Genomic DNA, 17,825 nt, shown 5'->3' with positions numbered 1-17,825 from the left:
ATCAATGACTATAAAAGTGAAGGCGTTTGGCAACGCGCAGCTGACAAGCGGATGCCGCGGGAGGCTGAAACAGAGCAGCCACCCCCACCTGTTCAAGTGGAAGGAACCTGGGGGCCGGTCCACCTCAAGTCAGCCCTGAGTGGTACCCAAGACCGGACCGCCCAGGTCGGTTCTTCTCGGCAGGTCGCAGCCCGCCTCCACGGGCATCTGTGCCACCGGAGGCACCTGGACCTGGAGGTACCTGGGGTACCGCGCCGCCGCCGTCGGAGAACCATCCTTCGAGGGGGCGAGCGGAGGCGCAGGCGCACCGCGCCGGGCCCGGGGCACCAGCCGGCGAGCCCACCGACGCGTGACCCCGCGGCGCCAAGCCCACCGGGGCTGCCTCTTGTGCGCCCTCGCGATGCGCGCCCCTCTAGCCTTCGCTGCCGCCTCCCCTCAGGGCCGCCCGTGGGGCACGCGCACCCCGCCTAGGGCCGGGAGAGGACGCGGGCGCGGACGGCGCGGGCGGCGCGGGCGGCGCGGGAGGAGGAAGAACCTCGAGCGGAAGGCGCGCGCGGGACGACGCGGCAGCGGCAGCAGCGGTGGCGGTGACCCGGCTGCCGTCAGGCCCGCCCTCGCCCAGCCCCCGGCGCTGCGCACCTCCCTCGCCCCACCCCCCCGCGGCCCGGTGGCCAATCATAGCGCCGCGCACGTGACGAGCGCTGCCTGCGATGACCTCATCCCTGGTGTGGGATGACGTCAAATTCAAGATGGATGGAATCACAGCGGCAGCGGCGGCTGCGGCGCGCGCGAGCCGAGTGTGAGCGGAAAGGGGCCTGACGTCTGCCTCGGGGCTGAAAACCGGTGAGTAACTGTCACGCCCCTCGCCCCAGGGGAGCTGCGGGGCCCGTGGGAGGCCATAGCTTCCCCGCAAAACGCGGCCTTTCCTGACGTAACTCTGAGGTGATCTCTCTCCTCCTTTTTCTCTCCGCCAGTGGGTTGCGGGTTCTGAGCGCTTCTGCGCGTGCGCCGGGCCCGGCTCTCACCGAGCATGCCCCAGGCTCCCACGTAGCCGATTGTGCCTTCACACTGCGCATGCTCTTTGCCCGCACTTGGCCTCGCCCTCGCCACTGCGCACGCTCCATCCCTCACTGGGCTTCCCCCGCCGGGCCGGGCTCCCCTCCGCCGGGCGGTTGGGGTACCTTCCGGCCGAGAGCGCGTGCTCCATGCCGGGCAGGCGTGGAAGCCGGCCGGTGTTCGCCAGGGTGCGCGAGCGTCCGCGGAAGCTGGGATGCGGGAGAACCCGCACCTGCCGCGGCCCGCACCCCCGCCCCACCACCCCCTCGAGCCCCGCCTGGCGGCCAGCGGCACATCCAACCATTGACCCAAGTAGACTGCTCTCCCCGCCGCGTCCCCCGACCGACCCCTCCGGGAGGACCCGGTTCCCCGACTTTCCACCGCTGGTCGCGAGCGTCCCTGCTGGAATGTGGATCCCCCCCGCCCCCAATCGAGAAAACTCTGGTCCGCAACCTGCGGGGTTGGGGTGGGGAAGGGGGAGTTGAGTCCCGACTGTCGCGCTGGAGACCCCGCCCCAGAGACCTCCTCTGCCAGAGTCCCCGACATATTTTCTCTCATCGCCCAGCCCCCTCTCTTGGAGCAAGTTCACTGACCCACTACAGAAGAGCATTCCCTTGACCGCAGGAACGCTCCGCGGTCCTGGCCCTTCACCCCGGTTGGTGCGCACTCAGTCCGCAGCACTGTTTTGCTGCTGGAAGAAGCCCCTCGAGCAGCACGTTAGCGGGCGGGGTGATTTTAGAGACAGGTTCCCCGGCGGGATGGCCTGGCAGTGGGAGGTGGGGGAAGCGTTAACCAGACGCCGCACGGTCTAGCAGCCTAGGGGTCTTGGTGCCGAAGGTCAGGAGCGGCTCACGACTAGCATCTGAGGGCACCAGCATGTTCAGCAGAATCCATGAGTGTTCATAACGCTGACCCTGAGTCATCCAGACGGAGCCTGCGTTGTGTACTGGTTCCTTGTTTGGAAGAAAGTGGGTTAATCCATTTTAGATTTCTCCTTGACGGTTATTTTCGAGACCTTTTTACCCTCCGATGCTTGGAGTTAAATCCTTCATCTACTTTAATGAGTAATAGCCATTACATTGATAATCACTAAATAAAAGTAGAAATTTGGGGCCCTGGTTTACTTAAAAATAACTTGAGGTTTCATTCATTCTTCCTGTTAACACTATTCCGCGTTTAATGTGCTTCATTCTGTGGAAATAGAAGTTGGAAAGGCTATGACCCCCACCTTAGAGGAACTGAAGATAGTTTACGGCAGGGCATATTAGGTGTTTAACAGAAGAGGGGCCAAGTTATTGAGAGAGTGTCTGGGTTAGCGGGAGATGACTGAGGGACCATTTCAGTTGGCCCCAATGTCAGTGGGGTTGAGGAGAGCAGACTCTAGAGCTGTTTATGAGCAGGGCTTGACAGGCTGGGTCACTGGCCTGTCAGAAAGGAAAGAGAAGAGGTTTCTAGTTTGAGAGACTTGCTGGTTGGCAGCATACCAAACTAAATGGAATATGTGAAGACCAGCAGATGTGGAGGTCAGAGTCAGGGTACTGGACAAGGGGCATATCCTGTAATGGAAGAGTCCTGAGAAGTCTAAGCAGGAGTACAGAGTTGGGAGTCATTGGCCAGTGGGATTTAAGGCCACAACCACTCATACCAAAAGCAAAGATAGCTGCCACCTGCAACTCTCCCAGCCCAGCCCAGGTCTCGAGCCTTCCTGATGGTTTGGCCCTTTGTCCAGGAGGCACCTGATGGACCTGCAGGAAGCATTAGGAATACACAGCTAAAAACAAGTGTTCTTCCTTTCATGGACTCTCATGAGAGGGTTAGGGTTAGATGTGGAGGCAGGTAACTTAAAATAGCTATGTTACTGAAGAAATGAGGTGCTGTGGTGGCTTAGGTGGCTGAGCTCCTCCTGGCCAGGAGCCATCCGTGGAGCTTTGCAGAGGCAATGACATTTGGGTCTGTAGAAGTTCTACCAGTGAAGGAAAGGTAAGAAAGACGGTGGGTAGGGTAAATGCTCATCTGCATGCTGTCCAGGAGGGGTGGGGAGGTGAACTGTGATCAGAATATGAAGACTCTGGTGTGCCAGTCTGGAGAGTTTGGTTGGGTTTTATCTAGGGAGCAATAGAAAAATCGATACAGTATTCTAAAGGGCACTGATGGGACTAGCTCTGCTTTAGGAAAACAAATAAAAGGCACAGTTTCCACTCCTGCATCTAATTGGAGTGTCAGAGTCCAGAAAAACCAACAAATATTTATTGCTGTATAAGATATCGTGTTGGGCATTGTGAAGAGTGTCAAAAGACATTAAATAGAGTCTTAGCCCTTAAATAGCTTCCAGTTCTGCTGGGGAACAGACAGCTAACAGTACGCGGCACTGAAGAAACACTGTGGGATAATACTGGAGTTGAAAGGTGTTTGCTCAATGCAGATAGCAGTGGTCCAGGAAGGTGTGTAATAGAGTAGTGATCTAGGGCGGCCATAACAGAGCACCACAGATCAGGGGCCTTGAACCCCATTCTGGAGCCATTCAAGACGAAGGCTTTGGCAGGGTCGATTTCTCCTGAGGCCTCTCTGCTCAGCTTGTGGATGGTCGTCTTCTCTGTATTTACAAAGTCTCTGTGTCTGTGTCCTTATCCCCACCTCTTACAGAAACACCACCCCATTTGGGGGGACCTTAGGGCCCACCCTTAAGGATTCGTTGTAACTTCTGATCTCTTAAGGGACCCTGTCCCCATATCCACTTACATTCTGAGGTGCTGGGGTTAGACCTTGTGGGACAGTCCAGCCCGTGGCTGAAGGCTTAATGGAAGAAATGGGCCTTGAGCTGAGCTTGGAAGAGTGAGTGAGCTTCAGCTGAGCAGTGTCAGGGGAGGGGTCAGAGGAGGGCTGGGACACTGTAAATTGGATAATAGAAGAGGTGAGACCTGCAGGTCATGTCTTAGAGACAAAGTATCTGAAGCAGGAAGTTATCACAAGGCAATAACTAAAGCAAAGAGAATTTTAAAAGTAGTTTGAAACCAGATTGATAGAATCCTGAAGTCCATGTTTTTAAAATTTTGCGTTTTAACCTATGGAGAGCCATTGTTTTCATCGTTTTATTTTTTACCGAGGTCTTAGGGGTCAGGTAAACCACGACATCAAGGCATTTACCGACCATCTTCTGCGAACCCTGGTTACTCCCCCAAGTCCTAGCACCCTGTTTATTTCCTTGTAGCTCTTAACAAAGTCAGAGTTACCTTGTTTCCTTGTTCACTGTCTGATTTACCCCACAAGAAAATGGGGGCCTTGTCTGTCTTATGCACCTCTGTATTCCTAATGTCTAATTACGCCTTGCACATAATAGGAGCTGAGTAAATAAGCTGAATTAATGATAGTAATACTTAATGCGCACATCCAGGGAATGATCAGAGCTGTGTTTTAAGAAGCCAGTCTGGCAGCAGTATTAATAAAAGGTGGATTTGGAGAGCATGATGGGAAGAACCTAATACCACTTGAAAATATGTTAGGGTCCTTTTGTAGCAAGAGCAGAAACTGACAGACCAGCTTAAATAGAAAAAGAAGTTGACTTTAAAAGTGGAGGGTTGCTCTTGAGAGTGAAGGAAAAAACGAAGAATGGGGCCAGGAAGGATGAAACCAGGGTAACTGCAGGAGTCTGGATCGTGGGCGCCGCAGGCTGCATTTTCAGGCTGTGACTGAGATGCACCGGCTCTGCTCAGTTCTGCCTTTGTTGTTCTGAGCCCACTTTCCAAAAGAGAGTTTCCTACCAGGCTTAGCCAGCCCTGAGCAAGGCCTGACAGACCACTCAGGACGGCGCGCTCCAGTGCAAGGAGGACTGGCTGCCCAGCGGCCAGCACCAAGCAAGAGGCTGCTTTAGTCGCCGAGGTGCCTCCTCCTGGTCGTGGCCAAGCGCACACCTTTAGACCAGATCAGACCCTCTCTAGGGGGACTGAGCATGTGGGAAATGGGACCCAAGGCAGTGACATCATTGCTCTCCAAGGGTCAGATCAGCCAGGCCCGCTTTGAAATCCGAGGAGCTGTCAATGGTGTCTGGATGTCTGCGTTATCTCCAAGTGAGCCATGATTAGACCTCACCTCAGAGCCACTTCCTGTCACCATCTCACAGTGAAATCAAGGAGAGTCAAGGCTGAACCCAGAGGTAAGGCTGTGGGGTGAACAGTGTGTGTGTTTATATTCCAGAGTCAAATGTAGGTGCTTTGTTTTTCTGTTTGCTTTGTAGGACTATATAAGCAATCTCCAACATTCCAAAGCATCGTGTGCCCGGAGTTCAGTTTCACAGTAATGTTTTGGATGTAAAGAGATATTTCCCTACAGAACTGGTAGCAAGGGTTTTATGGGCTAGTCTAGGAGTAAATTTGATTTGCAGTGTACCTTTAGCTCTGATGCCAGTCTGGTGTTAGTCTCCAGAACTCGGAAGCTGGTTGGTGTGAGGTTATGTGGCCCCTCCTCATCTCCCGGCCCTTATCTACTCCTAGTTTCCTTTTATCTGAGTGTTAGCTCTGCTTTGCTTTCTTTTGTTTATAGCCCCAGAATGTTCTATAGTCCAAAAGTGCCTACCCTTCCTCCATCTCCTTAAAAATCTTAGCTTCCTGCAGTTGGTATAAAGAGGGAATTATTTGCATTGAATCAACTTATATTAAGATATGGATTCTCTGTCTTAGCACACGGTCCCTGAGGACTTTGAGGTGATGGTATGAAGTGGTTTTCTGGAATCCAGTTGTGAAGGGCATTGAAGCTTTTCTAGGGAATTGGAACTTCAGCCCAGGGGCTTCTGGGGTTTTGAAGCCCTGGCACTGTTAGATGCATGTTTCTAGAAAATGTCTACAATACAGTGAAGAGTGGAGTCTGTGGTAACATAACCATCCAGTGAACACGGAGTCCCCATCTTTACTCACATCCCCAGCATTCACTCATGGACCCTCCCACCCCTGGGCCAAGTCGACTGCTTGCTGAAATCATTCTTCTCATAGCACTTTTTGTATCCTTATGTGTCTTTCCTACTGTGGAAACTTTCAGGAAAGGAAGAGAAGGATGAAGTCAAGTGCCAGCTTGCAGACAGGAAACACTGTATGCACCGGAAACTCGCAGACATACTGCGTTTGTTGGCCTTCATAAGGATCCCATAGGGTGGGCAGCTGCTAGTCTCATTGAACAAGTTACGGAAACTTGTACTCAGGTCAAGTGATCTTTACAAGGTTAGATACCTAATAGGTGGCAAAGCCAGGATTTGAGACAAGTAGATGACTTTGAAAGTCTTTCCCATGGAGCTGTAGTGACTGCCATGGAGTGTTAACTGTAAAGATTCCCTCATTTTGAAATACCAGGAAACAACATGAAATAGAAACAATTCAGGCAGAGTTTGGGAAGATTTCTGTTCAAGGATCCAAGTGGTAAGCAAGCCAGCCCTGCTTTAGAATCTGGTTTTTCTGGGGGATTTCCCCCCAGCTTTTTCCATAGGGGAGGGACCTTTTCTTCCCTGTTTCACCCACTTTTCTTGTCACAGTGCCAAGGTTTCCACCGTGACTGCAGCAGTGGCTGGCGCTCCTGCACTGGGGACTCCAGAGATGAGCAGTGGAGGAAGGGGCTGAGTTACAGCGCATGTCTACATCAGAGTCATCAGACCCAGGATGCCCTGTGTGTCCACAGTTAAAACATACTGAGAGATTAGGGCTTGATAAGTCAGCAGAGTTACGAAGGAGGAAGTACCTCTGGCACCAAAACTAGCCTTATCTGAGGCCAAAGAGCTGAAAAGGCAGGTGGTTTTGAGAGTTCAGCCTGCATATCCACCAGCCACCAAGGGTGTGATTGTCACCCTAATCTTGAATATCTCATGACACTCAGTGGTCATGATCCCTGTTGTTGCCTGCATTCTTAGTGTAGCATTTTATATTTTTAATAAAATTCTTAGGCTCAATGAGTATACCTACCGTGTCATGAAAGCGCTAGTCCACAATGATCACTGTTTGCCTCTAGACCAGGAAGGGGCTCCATTGTTAAGCTTTGGTGAGTGAATGGAAAGGTGACAGCAAGGGCTTCTGCAAGACGGTGAGGAGTCTGTGCTGCTGTGCCTGCGTGCCCCTCTCACCCCAGCACCCGGAACCCTTGGTCTGTTTCCTGAAGAGGATGGGAGGGGTCACTGTCCTCCAGTGACCCTGGAGGGGCCTTATTCATGCGCCCAGGGCCTCATGCCTCCACCCGCTCCGCAGCCTCATCACCTGCACACCCCTACATGTGTCTTTTGCTCCCCCAGGCACTTGGTCTTGTCTCTGTATATTGGACACACTGCTCCTGTCCTTGATATGTCCTCCACCCATCCTTCCTGCCTCCTACGTTTTCTGACGTCAGCTTCTCCAGGAAACTTCTACTGTGGAATGCCCCCCCGACCTTCCTCTCACCTGGACCCAGTGCCTCACCTCTGCTCCCATGTGTACCTCTGCACCCTGCTGCCTGCGCTTACACACCGGAGTGGGTGAGGGATCGACTTGTCCTGTTCCCACGCAAGGCTGAGAGGCAGGCAGGACCATGCTTGCCAGACTGACAGCCTCCCCGTCCGGCCAGTTCTAGCACACACTAGACAGGCGCCCAGCCATGAGGAGCGTGCAGCATGATGACTAAGTGTGGGCTCTGGGGCCAGGCTCCCAGCCCACGGTCCGCTGAGTGGGTGACCCTCGGCACACTGCCCCCGACTCTTGGTGTCTGGGTTCCCTGCTTGGTGAGACAGGGATGATGGCAGTGCCTATTTCAGATGTTTATGTGAGAACTAAGAGAGGGAGCTAGAGGTAGGGTGGTATGTGGGTGGTGATCTTGCATGGCCTCTGGAGCCAGGTCATCTGGTGAGAGTTCTGCTCTGCTCCTCACTGTCTGTGCAGACTGGAGCAAGATACCTAACCTCATGTGCCTTGGTTTTCTCAGCTGTAAAATGGTGATCAAATAGTACAACCTCCTCAGGTTGGTGTAAATAATGAGTTTAATAATGTAAACACAAAAGATGTTCACAGTAGTATGTTTCAGTTCAGTTCAGTCGCTCAGTCGTGTCTGACTCTTTGCGACCGCATGAATCGCAGCACGCCAGGTCTCCCTGTCCATCACCAACTCCCAGAGTTCACTCAGACTCACATCCATCGAGTCAGTGATGCCATCCAGCCATCTCATCCTTTCACGTCCCCTTCTCCTCCTGCCCCCAATCCCTCCCAGCATCAGAGTCTCTTCCAATGAGTCAACTCTTCGCATGAGGTGGCCAAAGTACTGGAGTTTCAGCTTCAGCATCATTCCTTCCAAAGAAATCCCAGGACTGATCTCCTTCAGAATGGACTGGTTGGATCTCCTTGCAGTCCAAGGGACTCTCAAGAGTCTTCTCCAACACCACAGTTCAAAAGCATCAATTCTTCGGCGCTCAGCCTCACATCCATACATGACTACTGGAAAAACCATAGCCTTGACTAGACGGACCTTTGTTGGCAAAGTAATGTCTCTGCTTTTCAATATGCTGTCTAGGTTGGCCGTAACTTTTCTTCCAAGGAATAAGCGTCTTTTAATTTCATGGCTGCAGTCACCATCTGCAGTGATACTTTTCCCTAATTCCTTATTTCATCCAAGGAGTATAGAAGCCTGCGGTTTAGGGATTAGAAGCAGTTACTTAGAACAGAAATACAGGTCATGATAATTGGAAAGGAGAAAAAGAAGGAAACTTTTCTGAACAATTAAAAGTGAGAAAATGTAGGAGTAGGGAGCAGATGGTGTGTGGGTCAGCACTGCTTCCTGTCCAGGGACGCAGAACATCTCACTTGGTTTCGTCTTCACACAGTCCCTTGATTTCTTCGTTTGGGTTCCCCCAGAAGCAGACCCTGAGACATGGATTCAGATGTAGGTGTTTATCTGGGAAGCGATCTCGGAAAGCACAGGAAAGATTGTAGGGAAAGTGGAGCAGGGAAGGGTGTCCCCAAAGGGTCCATTAAACGACCAGGTTCCTGTGCATGTTTAGAATATCTAAATGAATTCCAAAAAAAATTCTGCACCCATTTTTCGGTCAAACTTCCTCTCAGGTAAGGACATCCTTCCAGTTCTGGCAGAAACCTTGGAGACATCTTTACCTCCTCCCCTTCCCATCCTCTGCAGTCAGTCCTGCAGAAATTTTAATGGTTATCTTTACATCCACTCCTGCCACCCCAGTCCAGGCACCATCCAGTCTGGCATGTGTCCCTGCAGTGGACTCTCAGCTGGCTTCCCAGCTTGCAGCCTCTCCTGTGCTCCATTCTTTGCAGCATAACCAGTGGAATCTTTTTGAAACAAAATTCAGGTGGTTGTCATTCCTCTGCTCAGAATCTTCCAGCAGCTGCCCTAGTAAAGAGTGCAGTCCTCCCAGTGGTCCAGCCAGCCCTGCACGATGCCTCCCTGTACTCCTTCAGCATCCTCGTCCACAGCTCCCTCAGCTCTGCTGCAGCCCGACTGTCACCTTGTCTTCCCTCTGCCCGTGTGCTCGGCCCTTGCTGATCTCATGGCCCACCTATGTGTCTTCCAGGCCTCCTCAATGCTGTTTTGTTGAGGGAGTGAATAAGTGGATGAAGTTCCTGGTGCCATCTGTAGTGTGTTATAAGTGCTGAATAAATGGTAGCAATTATGGTTTTCTCCTTTAATTCTCACAGTAACATTATTAATACTATCGTTGCTTTAGGTGGGAAATCTGAGGCTCAGAGAGCTCTAGAGCATTAGCCTAGAGCTGTGCTGTGCTTAGTTGCTCAGTCATGACCAACTCTTTGCAACCCCATGGACTGTAGCCCACCAGGCTCCCCTGTCCATGGGGATTCTCCAGGCAGGAACACTGGAGTAAGTTGCCATGCCCTCCTCTAGGGGATCTAGAGCACTGACATTTAAACTGTATTAACTCTGAGCCACAGGAAGGAATGTATTGTACAGTCAGTCCTCCATATCGATGGGGTTCACATCCATGGACTCAATCAACTGCAGATGGAAAATATTCAAAAAGAAAAATATCCAGGTAGTTCCAAAGTGCAAAACTTGTGTTTGCTGCTCACCAGCAACTATCTAAGTATCATTTACATCATGTTACGTATCACTGATGTAAGTATCTAGAGATGATTTAAAGTGTTTAGGGGGATGTGCTTAGGTTATATGCAAATACTGCACCATTTTTATAGGAACTTGAGCGCCTGTGGATTTTGGTGTCCGTAGGGCCTGGAACCAGTCCTCTGTGGATACTGAGGGACGACTGCATCAATTTTAAATCGATTTTAAGCAACCCTTTTGGAAAGTACTTGTCCAGACTTTTGATTTTGCATCTCCTGAGCCTCTTGGTCCCTGGGGCAACATCTGAACTAGCTGTCTCAAAAATTATTTGCACTAAAAATAGTGCTCAGAATGCAGCTGAGTTATGAGTGTGGCATTTATAAGCTTATTTTTTTTTCTCTGCTGACCTCTGTAAATGATGGTGGATTTCTTTGCAGATAATTAGATGTGTGAGTACAGTGTAGTAGGATTAAGGAAGAAATTTAAATGGCTATCAGAGAAAAAGAAGGGAAAGTGTCTTTCTCGGGTGCTCACCATCAAGATGAAACGATGCCAGGCGAGACTGAACGGCAACTCAGCACAGGTTGACCGAGGGAGTTATCTATGTACAAGCTACAGGCTCCGAGCTTCGTCCCTGGAAGCAGAGCCTTGCCTCTGACAGTCAAGTCGAGTCAGCACCATAGCAGGGAGGGAGACCTGGGGCCACCAGACACTGCTCACTCCAGGTGGCAGCCTCTGTGGCTTCTGCCAAAAACCACAGAGCCTGTCAATTTGGTCACTTAGTTGTGTCCGACTCTTTGGGACCCGCATGCACAACAGCACACCAGGCTTCCATGTCCATCACCAACTCCGGGATCTTGCTCAAACTCATGTCCATCAAGTCAGTGATGCCATCCAACAATCTCATCCTCTGTCGTCCCCTCCTCCTGCCTTCAATCTTTCCCAGCATCAGGGTCTTTTCCAATGAGTCAGTTCTTCACATCAGGTGGTCAGAGTATTGGAGCTTCAGCTTCAGTATCAGTCCTTCCAATGAATATTCAGGACTGATTTCCTTTAGGTTTGACTGGTTTGGTTTCCTTGCAGTCCAAGGGACTCTTAAGAGTCTTCTCCAACACCACAGTTCAAAAGCATCAATTCTGCAGCCCCCAGCTTTCTTTATATTCCAACTCTCACAGCCATACATGACTACTGGAAAAACCATAGCTTTGACTAGATGAACCTTTGTGGGCAAAGTAATGTCTCTGTTTTTTAATACACTGTCTAGGTTTGTCATAGCTTTTCTTCCAAGGAGCAAGTGTCTTTTAATTTCATGGCTGCAGTCACCACCTGCAGTGATTTTGGAGCCCAAGAAAATAAAGTTTGTCACTGTTTGCATTGTTTCCCCATCTGTTTGCCATGAAGTCATGGGACCAGATGTTATGATCTTAGTTTTTTGAATGTTGAGCTTTAAGCCAACTTTTTCACTCTCCTCTTTCACTTTCATCAAGAGGCTCTTTGGTTCTTCTTTGCTTTCTGCCATAAGGGTGGTGTCATCTGCATATCTGCTGCTGCTGCTGCTAAGTCACTTCAGTTGTGTCCGACTCTGTGCAACCCCATAGATGGCAGTCCATCAGGCTCCGCTGTCCCTGGGATTCTCCAGGCAAGAACACTGGAGTGGGTTGGTTATGGATATTTCTGCCCGCAATCTTAATTCCAGCTTGTGCTTCATTCAGCCTAGCATTTTTCATGATGTACTATGCATATAAGTTAAATAAGCAGGGTGACAATATACAGCCTTGATGTACTCCTTTTCCTATTTGGAACCAGTCTGTTGTTCCATGTCCAGTTCTAACTGTTGCTTCTGGACCTGCATACAGATTTCTCAAGAGGCAGGTATGGTGGTCTGGTATTCCCATCTCTTTCAGAATTTTCCACAGTTTGTTGTGATCCTCACAGTCAAAGGCTTTGGCGTAGTCAATAAAGCAGAAGTAGATTTTTTTTTGGAACTCCCTTGTTTTTTCAATGATCCAATGGATGTTGGCAATTTGATCTCTGGTTCCTCTGCCTTTTCTAAATCCAGCTTGAACATCTGGAAGTCCTCTGTTCACGTACTGTTGAAGCCTGGCTTGGAGAATTTTGAGCATTACTTTGCTAGCTATGTGAGATGAGTGCAATTATGTGGTAGTTTGAGCATTCTTTGGCATTGCCTTTCTTTGGGATTGGAATAAAAACTGATTTTTTCCAGTCCTGTAGCCACGGCTGAGTTTTCCAAATTTACTGGCATATTGAGTGCAGCACTTTAACAGCATTATCTTTCAGATCTGAAATAGCTCAACTGGAATTCCATCACCTCCACTAGCTTTGTTCATAATGATGCTTCCTAAGGCCCACTTGACTTTGCATTCCAGGATGTCTGGCTCTAGGTGAGTGATCACACCATCATAGTTATCTGGGTCATGAAGATCTTTTTTATGTAGTTCTTCTGTGTATTTTTGCCATCTCTTCTTAATATCTTCTGCTTCTGTTAGGTCCCTACCATTTGTGTCCTTTATTGAGCCCGTCTTTGCATGAAATGTTCCCTTGGTGTCTCTAGAGGGATACCAAGAGGCCGTTGACCAACTATTGACCAGTGCTGGGTAGCCAGCAAAAGCTGACCCTTTGAAGCTGGAGGAGAACCTGCCGGTGTGCTGGGTGCCATGTCTGCGTATCGATAGTTTACCCTCTAGAGAATGGTAAGACTCTCTGAACAATCTTAGTTACTCTGAATCCATTTTATATTAAAAATACGTCTTAAGTATTGTAAAGAAGAGATGGCATTGTAAAACCAGCCCAAAGAGATGAGATGTTATAGCAGCAGCTGCCTGAGAGAAAGATTTGGAGAGTCAAGCATCGTCTCTGTGTGAAATGGCTTCATCTTCATCAGGAGTTAATCTAGACGCTGAATTAAATGTCTAGTAACCCTGCAATTTGTGAAAATTAATGGCACATTTGCAGGTTGAGGTACAGGCTCGTCTAATTTTCCGAGCAGCCCTAAAGGAGGGCACGGCTGTTACCATCCCATGTGAGGGACCTGATGATTCCAGAGACTAGTTGACCACGAGGGCAGAGCCAGCACCCAGCCACTAGGCCTTGAGATCTCACCTACAGGCTGGAAGAGTCTCGGTGAAATCTCAAGTCAGACCCCTTAGGTTTAGAATCAGTATAATTAAGTTTAGTTCCAGGCTAAAGTTTCCATTGTGTTATTGTTGAAAGTGTAATTTGGTAAGAATTAGTATTCGAATTACATGGTGTTCAGCATAAGAAACTAAAGAAACTTTTCTGTATAATATTTCTAACTTTTTAAAAACACTTTGATGCAGTAGTAATTAGTTAAATGATTTCTGTCTTTATAAATTCTTATGTGTTTTGCAGCCTCTACAGCCTATTGTTAATTCACGTTGTGTTTATTCATCTCGAGTAATAAAACTGTTTCCTTCAAGAATTGTGGACTTTATAGGGTTTGGTACTACATACTTACTCTCTGATCTAATAAGGAATAGAATTAAGCATCAAATGCATAAGGGCCCTAAATAATAAACCTTGTTTTCAAATATTGCTTCTCTACATACCTGCCAAGTTCTAGCTGCCTTTTCGATGGTATGAAATGGGTTGTTACAGAGACTTAGTTCCTCAAGTTTGTCAGTTTTAATGATCGGTGACCTATTTAAGCTGTGATACTTGTTTCTTTGTATTTTCTGTGTTATTTAAATAAGATTGTTCATCCAGAAAGTTTTTGTCAGGCCACAGTCTGCTAAATATTGACACCGGTGAGAAGACAGCTGCTGTTCCCTGCCCTTGAGGAGCCCTCCCCTGGGGGAGCGTCGCCCGGCCTTGTTCACAGTGACTTTATCTGTCTTTCAGATAAGGCCGAGCATGGAGGGGCTGCTGCACTACATCAACCCAGCACACGCCATCTCTCTCCTCAGCGCCCTCAACGAGGAGCGGCTCAAGGGGCAGCTGTGTGACGCACTCCTGATCGTCGGTGACCAGAAGTTCCGAGCTCATAAGAACGTCCTGGCTGCCAGCAGTGAGTACTTCCAGAGCTTGTTCACCAACAAGGAGAACGAGGCACAGACTGTATTCCAGCTGGACTTCTGTGAGCCAGATGCTTTCGACAATGTGCTCAACTACATCTATTCTTCATCTCTGTTCGTGGAGAAGAGCAGCCTGGCTGCCGTGCAGGAGCTCGGCTACAGCCTGGGCATCTCCTTCCTGACCAACATTGCCTCCAAGACACCCCAGGCCCCCTTTCCCACGTGTCCCAACAGAAAGAAGACTATCACCGAGGACGAGGAGAACAGTTCTCAAAAGAGAAGTGTCATCGTTTGTCAGAGCAGGAACGAAGCCCCCGGGAAAGCCGGGAGTCAGAACACCTCTGAGCTGAGCCACCCTCCCCGGCCCTCCCCCAGCATCGCGGTCAAGGCAAACGCCAGTAAGCCCCCCGGCCCCAAACCCACGGAGCCCCCGCACCACGTGGCGCCAGCTGAAAAAAGCTGGCCGAAAGATGGCCCCGCGGTTCTGGCGAGGCCGCCGGAGCTCGCCGGGCCTTCGGAGGAGCCAAGCCGGAGCGGCCTGGCCAAGCGGGCCGCGGCACCGCCTTCGAAGCCCCCGCTGGACCGGGCGGCCGTGGATGAAAGGCCAGGCGCCAGCGCCCTGCTCCCCAAAGGCGTGGCCGTGGAGCTGGCGCTGCGGAGCCCGCGGCCGCCCGTCCTGTCCCTGCGGGGCTCGCCCGAGACGCCCTTCCTGCTGAAGGAGGCGGGCCGGGGCAGCGGGCCGGGCGAGGACCGGAACCTGCTGTATTACTCTAGGCTGGGGCTGGTCATCCCAGCCGGGGCACCAGCGCCGGGGGCCCAGGGAGTGGACCGCAGCGGCCCGCTTGTCAAGAGCCTCCTGCGCCGGTCGCTGTCCATGGACAGCCAAGTCCCCGTGTACACGCCCACTGCCGAGCTGCAGCCTCCCCCAGGCAAGGGCTCGGGCGATGTGGCGGGCAGCGTGCTCTGCGCCTTCTCTTCTCAGAGGCCGCCCTCCAAGGATGGGGGCGAAACGGCGGCCCCCGACGCCCGGGCCCCTGCCCCTCAGCCTCACCGCCTCAGGTCCTTCAGCGCCTCTCAGCCGGCTGAGCGGCCGGGGGCACCCCCGGGGCCGGAGGTGCGGGTCAAGGCCGAGCCGCGCAGCCCCCCAGAGCCATGCGACATCATTCGCGTCACCGTGGGGGATGCCGCGGCCGCCACGAGAGACCTGGCCCTACAGACAGAAGACGACCGGAAAGACCCCAGCAGACTCCCGGCTAAGAGGCGGTTCCAGACAGACAGGAGGCTGCCGGCCAAGCAGCCCAAAGCTGAGAGCCCAGGCTCCCCGGGCTCGGGAGACCCCCGCAAGGAGGGCTTGAGCCCATCTGCCCTCCAGGCCGACTTCCCAGGCTCTGACTTGAACAAAGACGAATTCGGTGAGTTGGAGGGCACGAGACCAAACAAAAAGTTTAAATGCAAACATTGCCTTAAAATCTTTAGATCCACGGCGGGCCTGCACCGGCACGTGAACATGTACCACAACCCTGAGAAGCCGTACGCCTGCGACATCTGCCACAAGCGCTTTCACACCAACTTCAAAGTGTGGACGCACTGCCAGACGCAGCACGGTGTGGTTAAAAATCCGGCTCCGGCCGCCAGCTCCCACGCTGTCCTGGACGAGAAGTTCCAGAGGAAACTCATTGATATTGTGCGAGAGCGGGAGATCAAGAAGGCGCTGATCCTGAAGCTGCGGCGCGGCCGGCCGGGCTTCCAGGGCCCTGGCGGCTCCCCAGCGCAGGTCCTCAAGCGGGGCCTGCGCTCCCGGGCCAAGGGCGCGTATGTGTGCACGGCCTGTGGGAAGGCCTACCGCTTCCTCTCCCAGCTCAAGCAGCACGTGAAGATGCACCCGGGGGAGAAGGCCCTTGGGGCTGCCAGGGCCACGCGGCCCAGGGAGCGCGTGGCCCCCGGGGGCGCAGCGGGCGGCCCGGAGCTCTATCTGTGCCGCCTCTGTAACGCCAAGCTCTCTTCTCTCCTAGAGCAAGGCAACCACGAGCGCCTGTGCCGCACTGCTACCGTGTGCCCCTACTGCAGCCTCAGGTTCTTCTCGCCCGAGCTCAAGCGCGAGCACGAGGGCAAGTGCGAGTTCCGCAAGCTCACGTGCCTGGAGTGCATGCGCACCTTCAAGTCGGCCTTCAGCATCTGGCGGCACCAGGTGGAAGTGCACAATCAGAACAGCATGGCCCCGGCCGCCGGCACCTCCCCACCCCGGCCTGACCTCAACGGCGAGGCCACCGGCCCTGCCCGGCCCCCTGTCCTGCCCGAGCCTGGCCGAGCCGACCCTGCGGCCACTGCCGCCAAAGATGACCCCTCGGGGGGCAGCCGCGGCCCTGAGCCTGTGAACTTTGACTCCGAAGATTCCACCTGCCTCCCCGAGGACCTCAGCCTCTCCAAGCCGCTGAAGATCCAGGTCAAAGAGGAGCCGCCGGAGGAGGCCGAGGAGGAGGCGCCCGAGGCCGGCGCGGCCCCCAAGGACCTGTGGCCCTGCGAGAAGTGCGGCAAGACCTTCCCGGCACCAAAGCAGCTGGAGCGGCACCAGGAACTGCTGTGCTCCGTGAAGCCCTTCATCTGCCACGTCTGCAACAAGGCTTTCCGCACCAACTTCCGGCTCTGGAGCCACTTCCAGTCCCACATGGCCCAGGCCTCTGAGGACCCTGCGCACCGGGAACCCGAGGCTGGCCCGGGCCCCGCCGGCTCCCCGTCGCCGCCCCCGCTGCCCCCACCGCTGCCCAAGATCCAGCCCCTGGAGCCCGACAGCCCCACAGGCCTGCCCGAAACCCCCACTCCCACCGCCGACAAGCTGTTCGCGCCCCGAGAGTCAGACACGCTGTTCTACCACGCGCCCCCCCTCTCCGCCATCACTTTTAAAAGACAGTTCATGTGTAAGCTCTGCCACAGGACATTCAAGACAGCCTTCAGCCTCTGGAGCCATGAGCAGACGCACAACTGAAACACTTCTCAACCCTGGAGACAAGCGCTGGTCTCCAGGCTTCAGCCCGAATCGTGAACTGTGTCATAAGAAACAACTTATTTTTTAAAAAAGAATAATAAAGGTTGCAGATTATTATGCTTGAATATAAGTTTGAGGTAAACTGATATTAATGAGAAATGTCCTTACTCAACCTAGGAAAACTCCCCAAAGCCTTGTGCTTCTGGACCTTACAGTAATGCCTTTATTACTGTGGAAGTTCGTTCTTGGTTGTTTGCATGGTTCCTCATCCCATGGTATCAGTATAATCTACTTGAGATGGTTTGGTTTTTTCTTACTGATTCTCAGTTATTGAAACACTATGAAAGTATTTCTTCTTTAGATTCTATGAAGAAACCTAAGTTTGTACATCTTAGCCATGTTCTCAAGTCCAAACATATCAGAACAAAGTGGAGTAGTTTGCAGTATTAAGATCCTAGAGTACTTCAGCAATAAAATTTAAAAAAGATAAACCTCAACTTTTAATAAGATATCCTGACACTTGATAAAAAATAAATATTTGGTATTTTGTGGTTATTTAGAACCTTTTTTGTATGAAAAGCGTGAGAAATTTAAATCAGCAATAGTAATACTTAGGTTTATATAAAGTAACAACTTGCTCTTGGGTCATTTCATATAATTAGTGATGGAAGACTCAGGAAAGGAAAGCATGGAGATTT

The 17,825-nt window shown here is 51.7% G+C and overlaps 1 protein-coding gene across 2 annotated transcripts; it reads left to right on the top strand.

The window, feature by feature from the left end:
• Positions 1-749: 749 nt before the first annotated feature.
• On the top strand, positions 750-17,392 carry ZBTB21 (zinc finger and BTB domain containing 21). Of its 2 annotated transcripts, XM_052643704.1 has the most exons (3): positions 750-843; positions 13,972-15,556; positions 16,157-17,392. In XM_052643704.1, the coding sequence occupies exons 2-3, from the start codon at positions 13,984-13,986 to the stop codon at positions 17,125-17,127; spliced, it is 2,544 nt and encodes an 847-aa protein (XP_052499664.1). In that variant the 5' UTR covers positions 750-843; positions 13,972-13,983; the 3' UTR covers positions 17,128-17,392. The 2 variants fall into 2 exon arrangements, with proteins under 2 accessions (XP_052499664.1, XP_052499656.1); XM_052643696.1 differs by having other exon boundaries at positions 13,972-17,392.
• The last annotated feature ends 433 nt before the right edge of the window (positions 17,393-17,825 follow it).

This window comes from Budorcas taxicolor, chromosome 1 (genome assembly GCF_023091745.1).
Source record: "Budorcas taxicolor isolate Tak-1 chromosome 1, Takin1.1, whole genome shotgun sequence".
In the NCBI taxonomy this organism is placed as follows: domain Eukaryota; kingdom Metazoa; phylum Chordata; class Mammalia; order Artiodactyla; family Bovidae; genus Budorcas; species Budorcas taxicolor.
This window is presented reverse-complemented; position numbering and strand designations above follow the sequence as displayed.

Coding starts and splice junctions, on each gene's coding strand:
- ZBTB21 (XM_052643696.1), top strand. CDS start 13,984: ATGGAGGGGCTGCTGCACTACATCAACCCAGCACACGCCATCTCTCTC.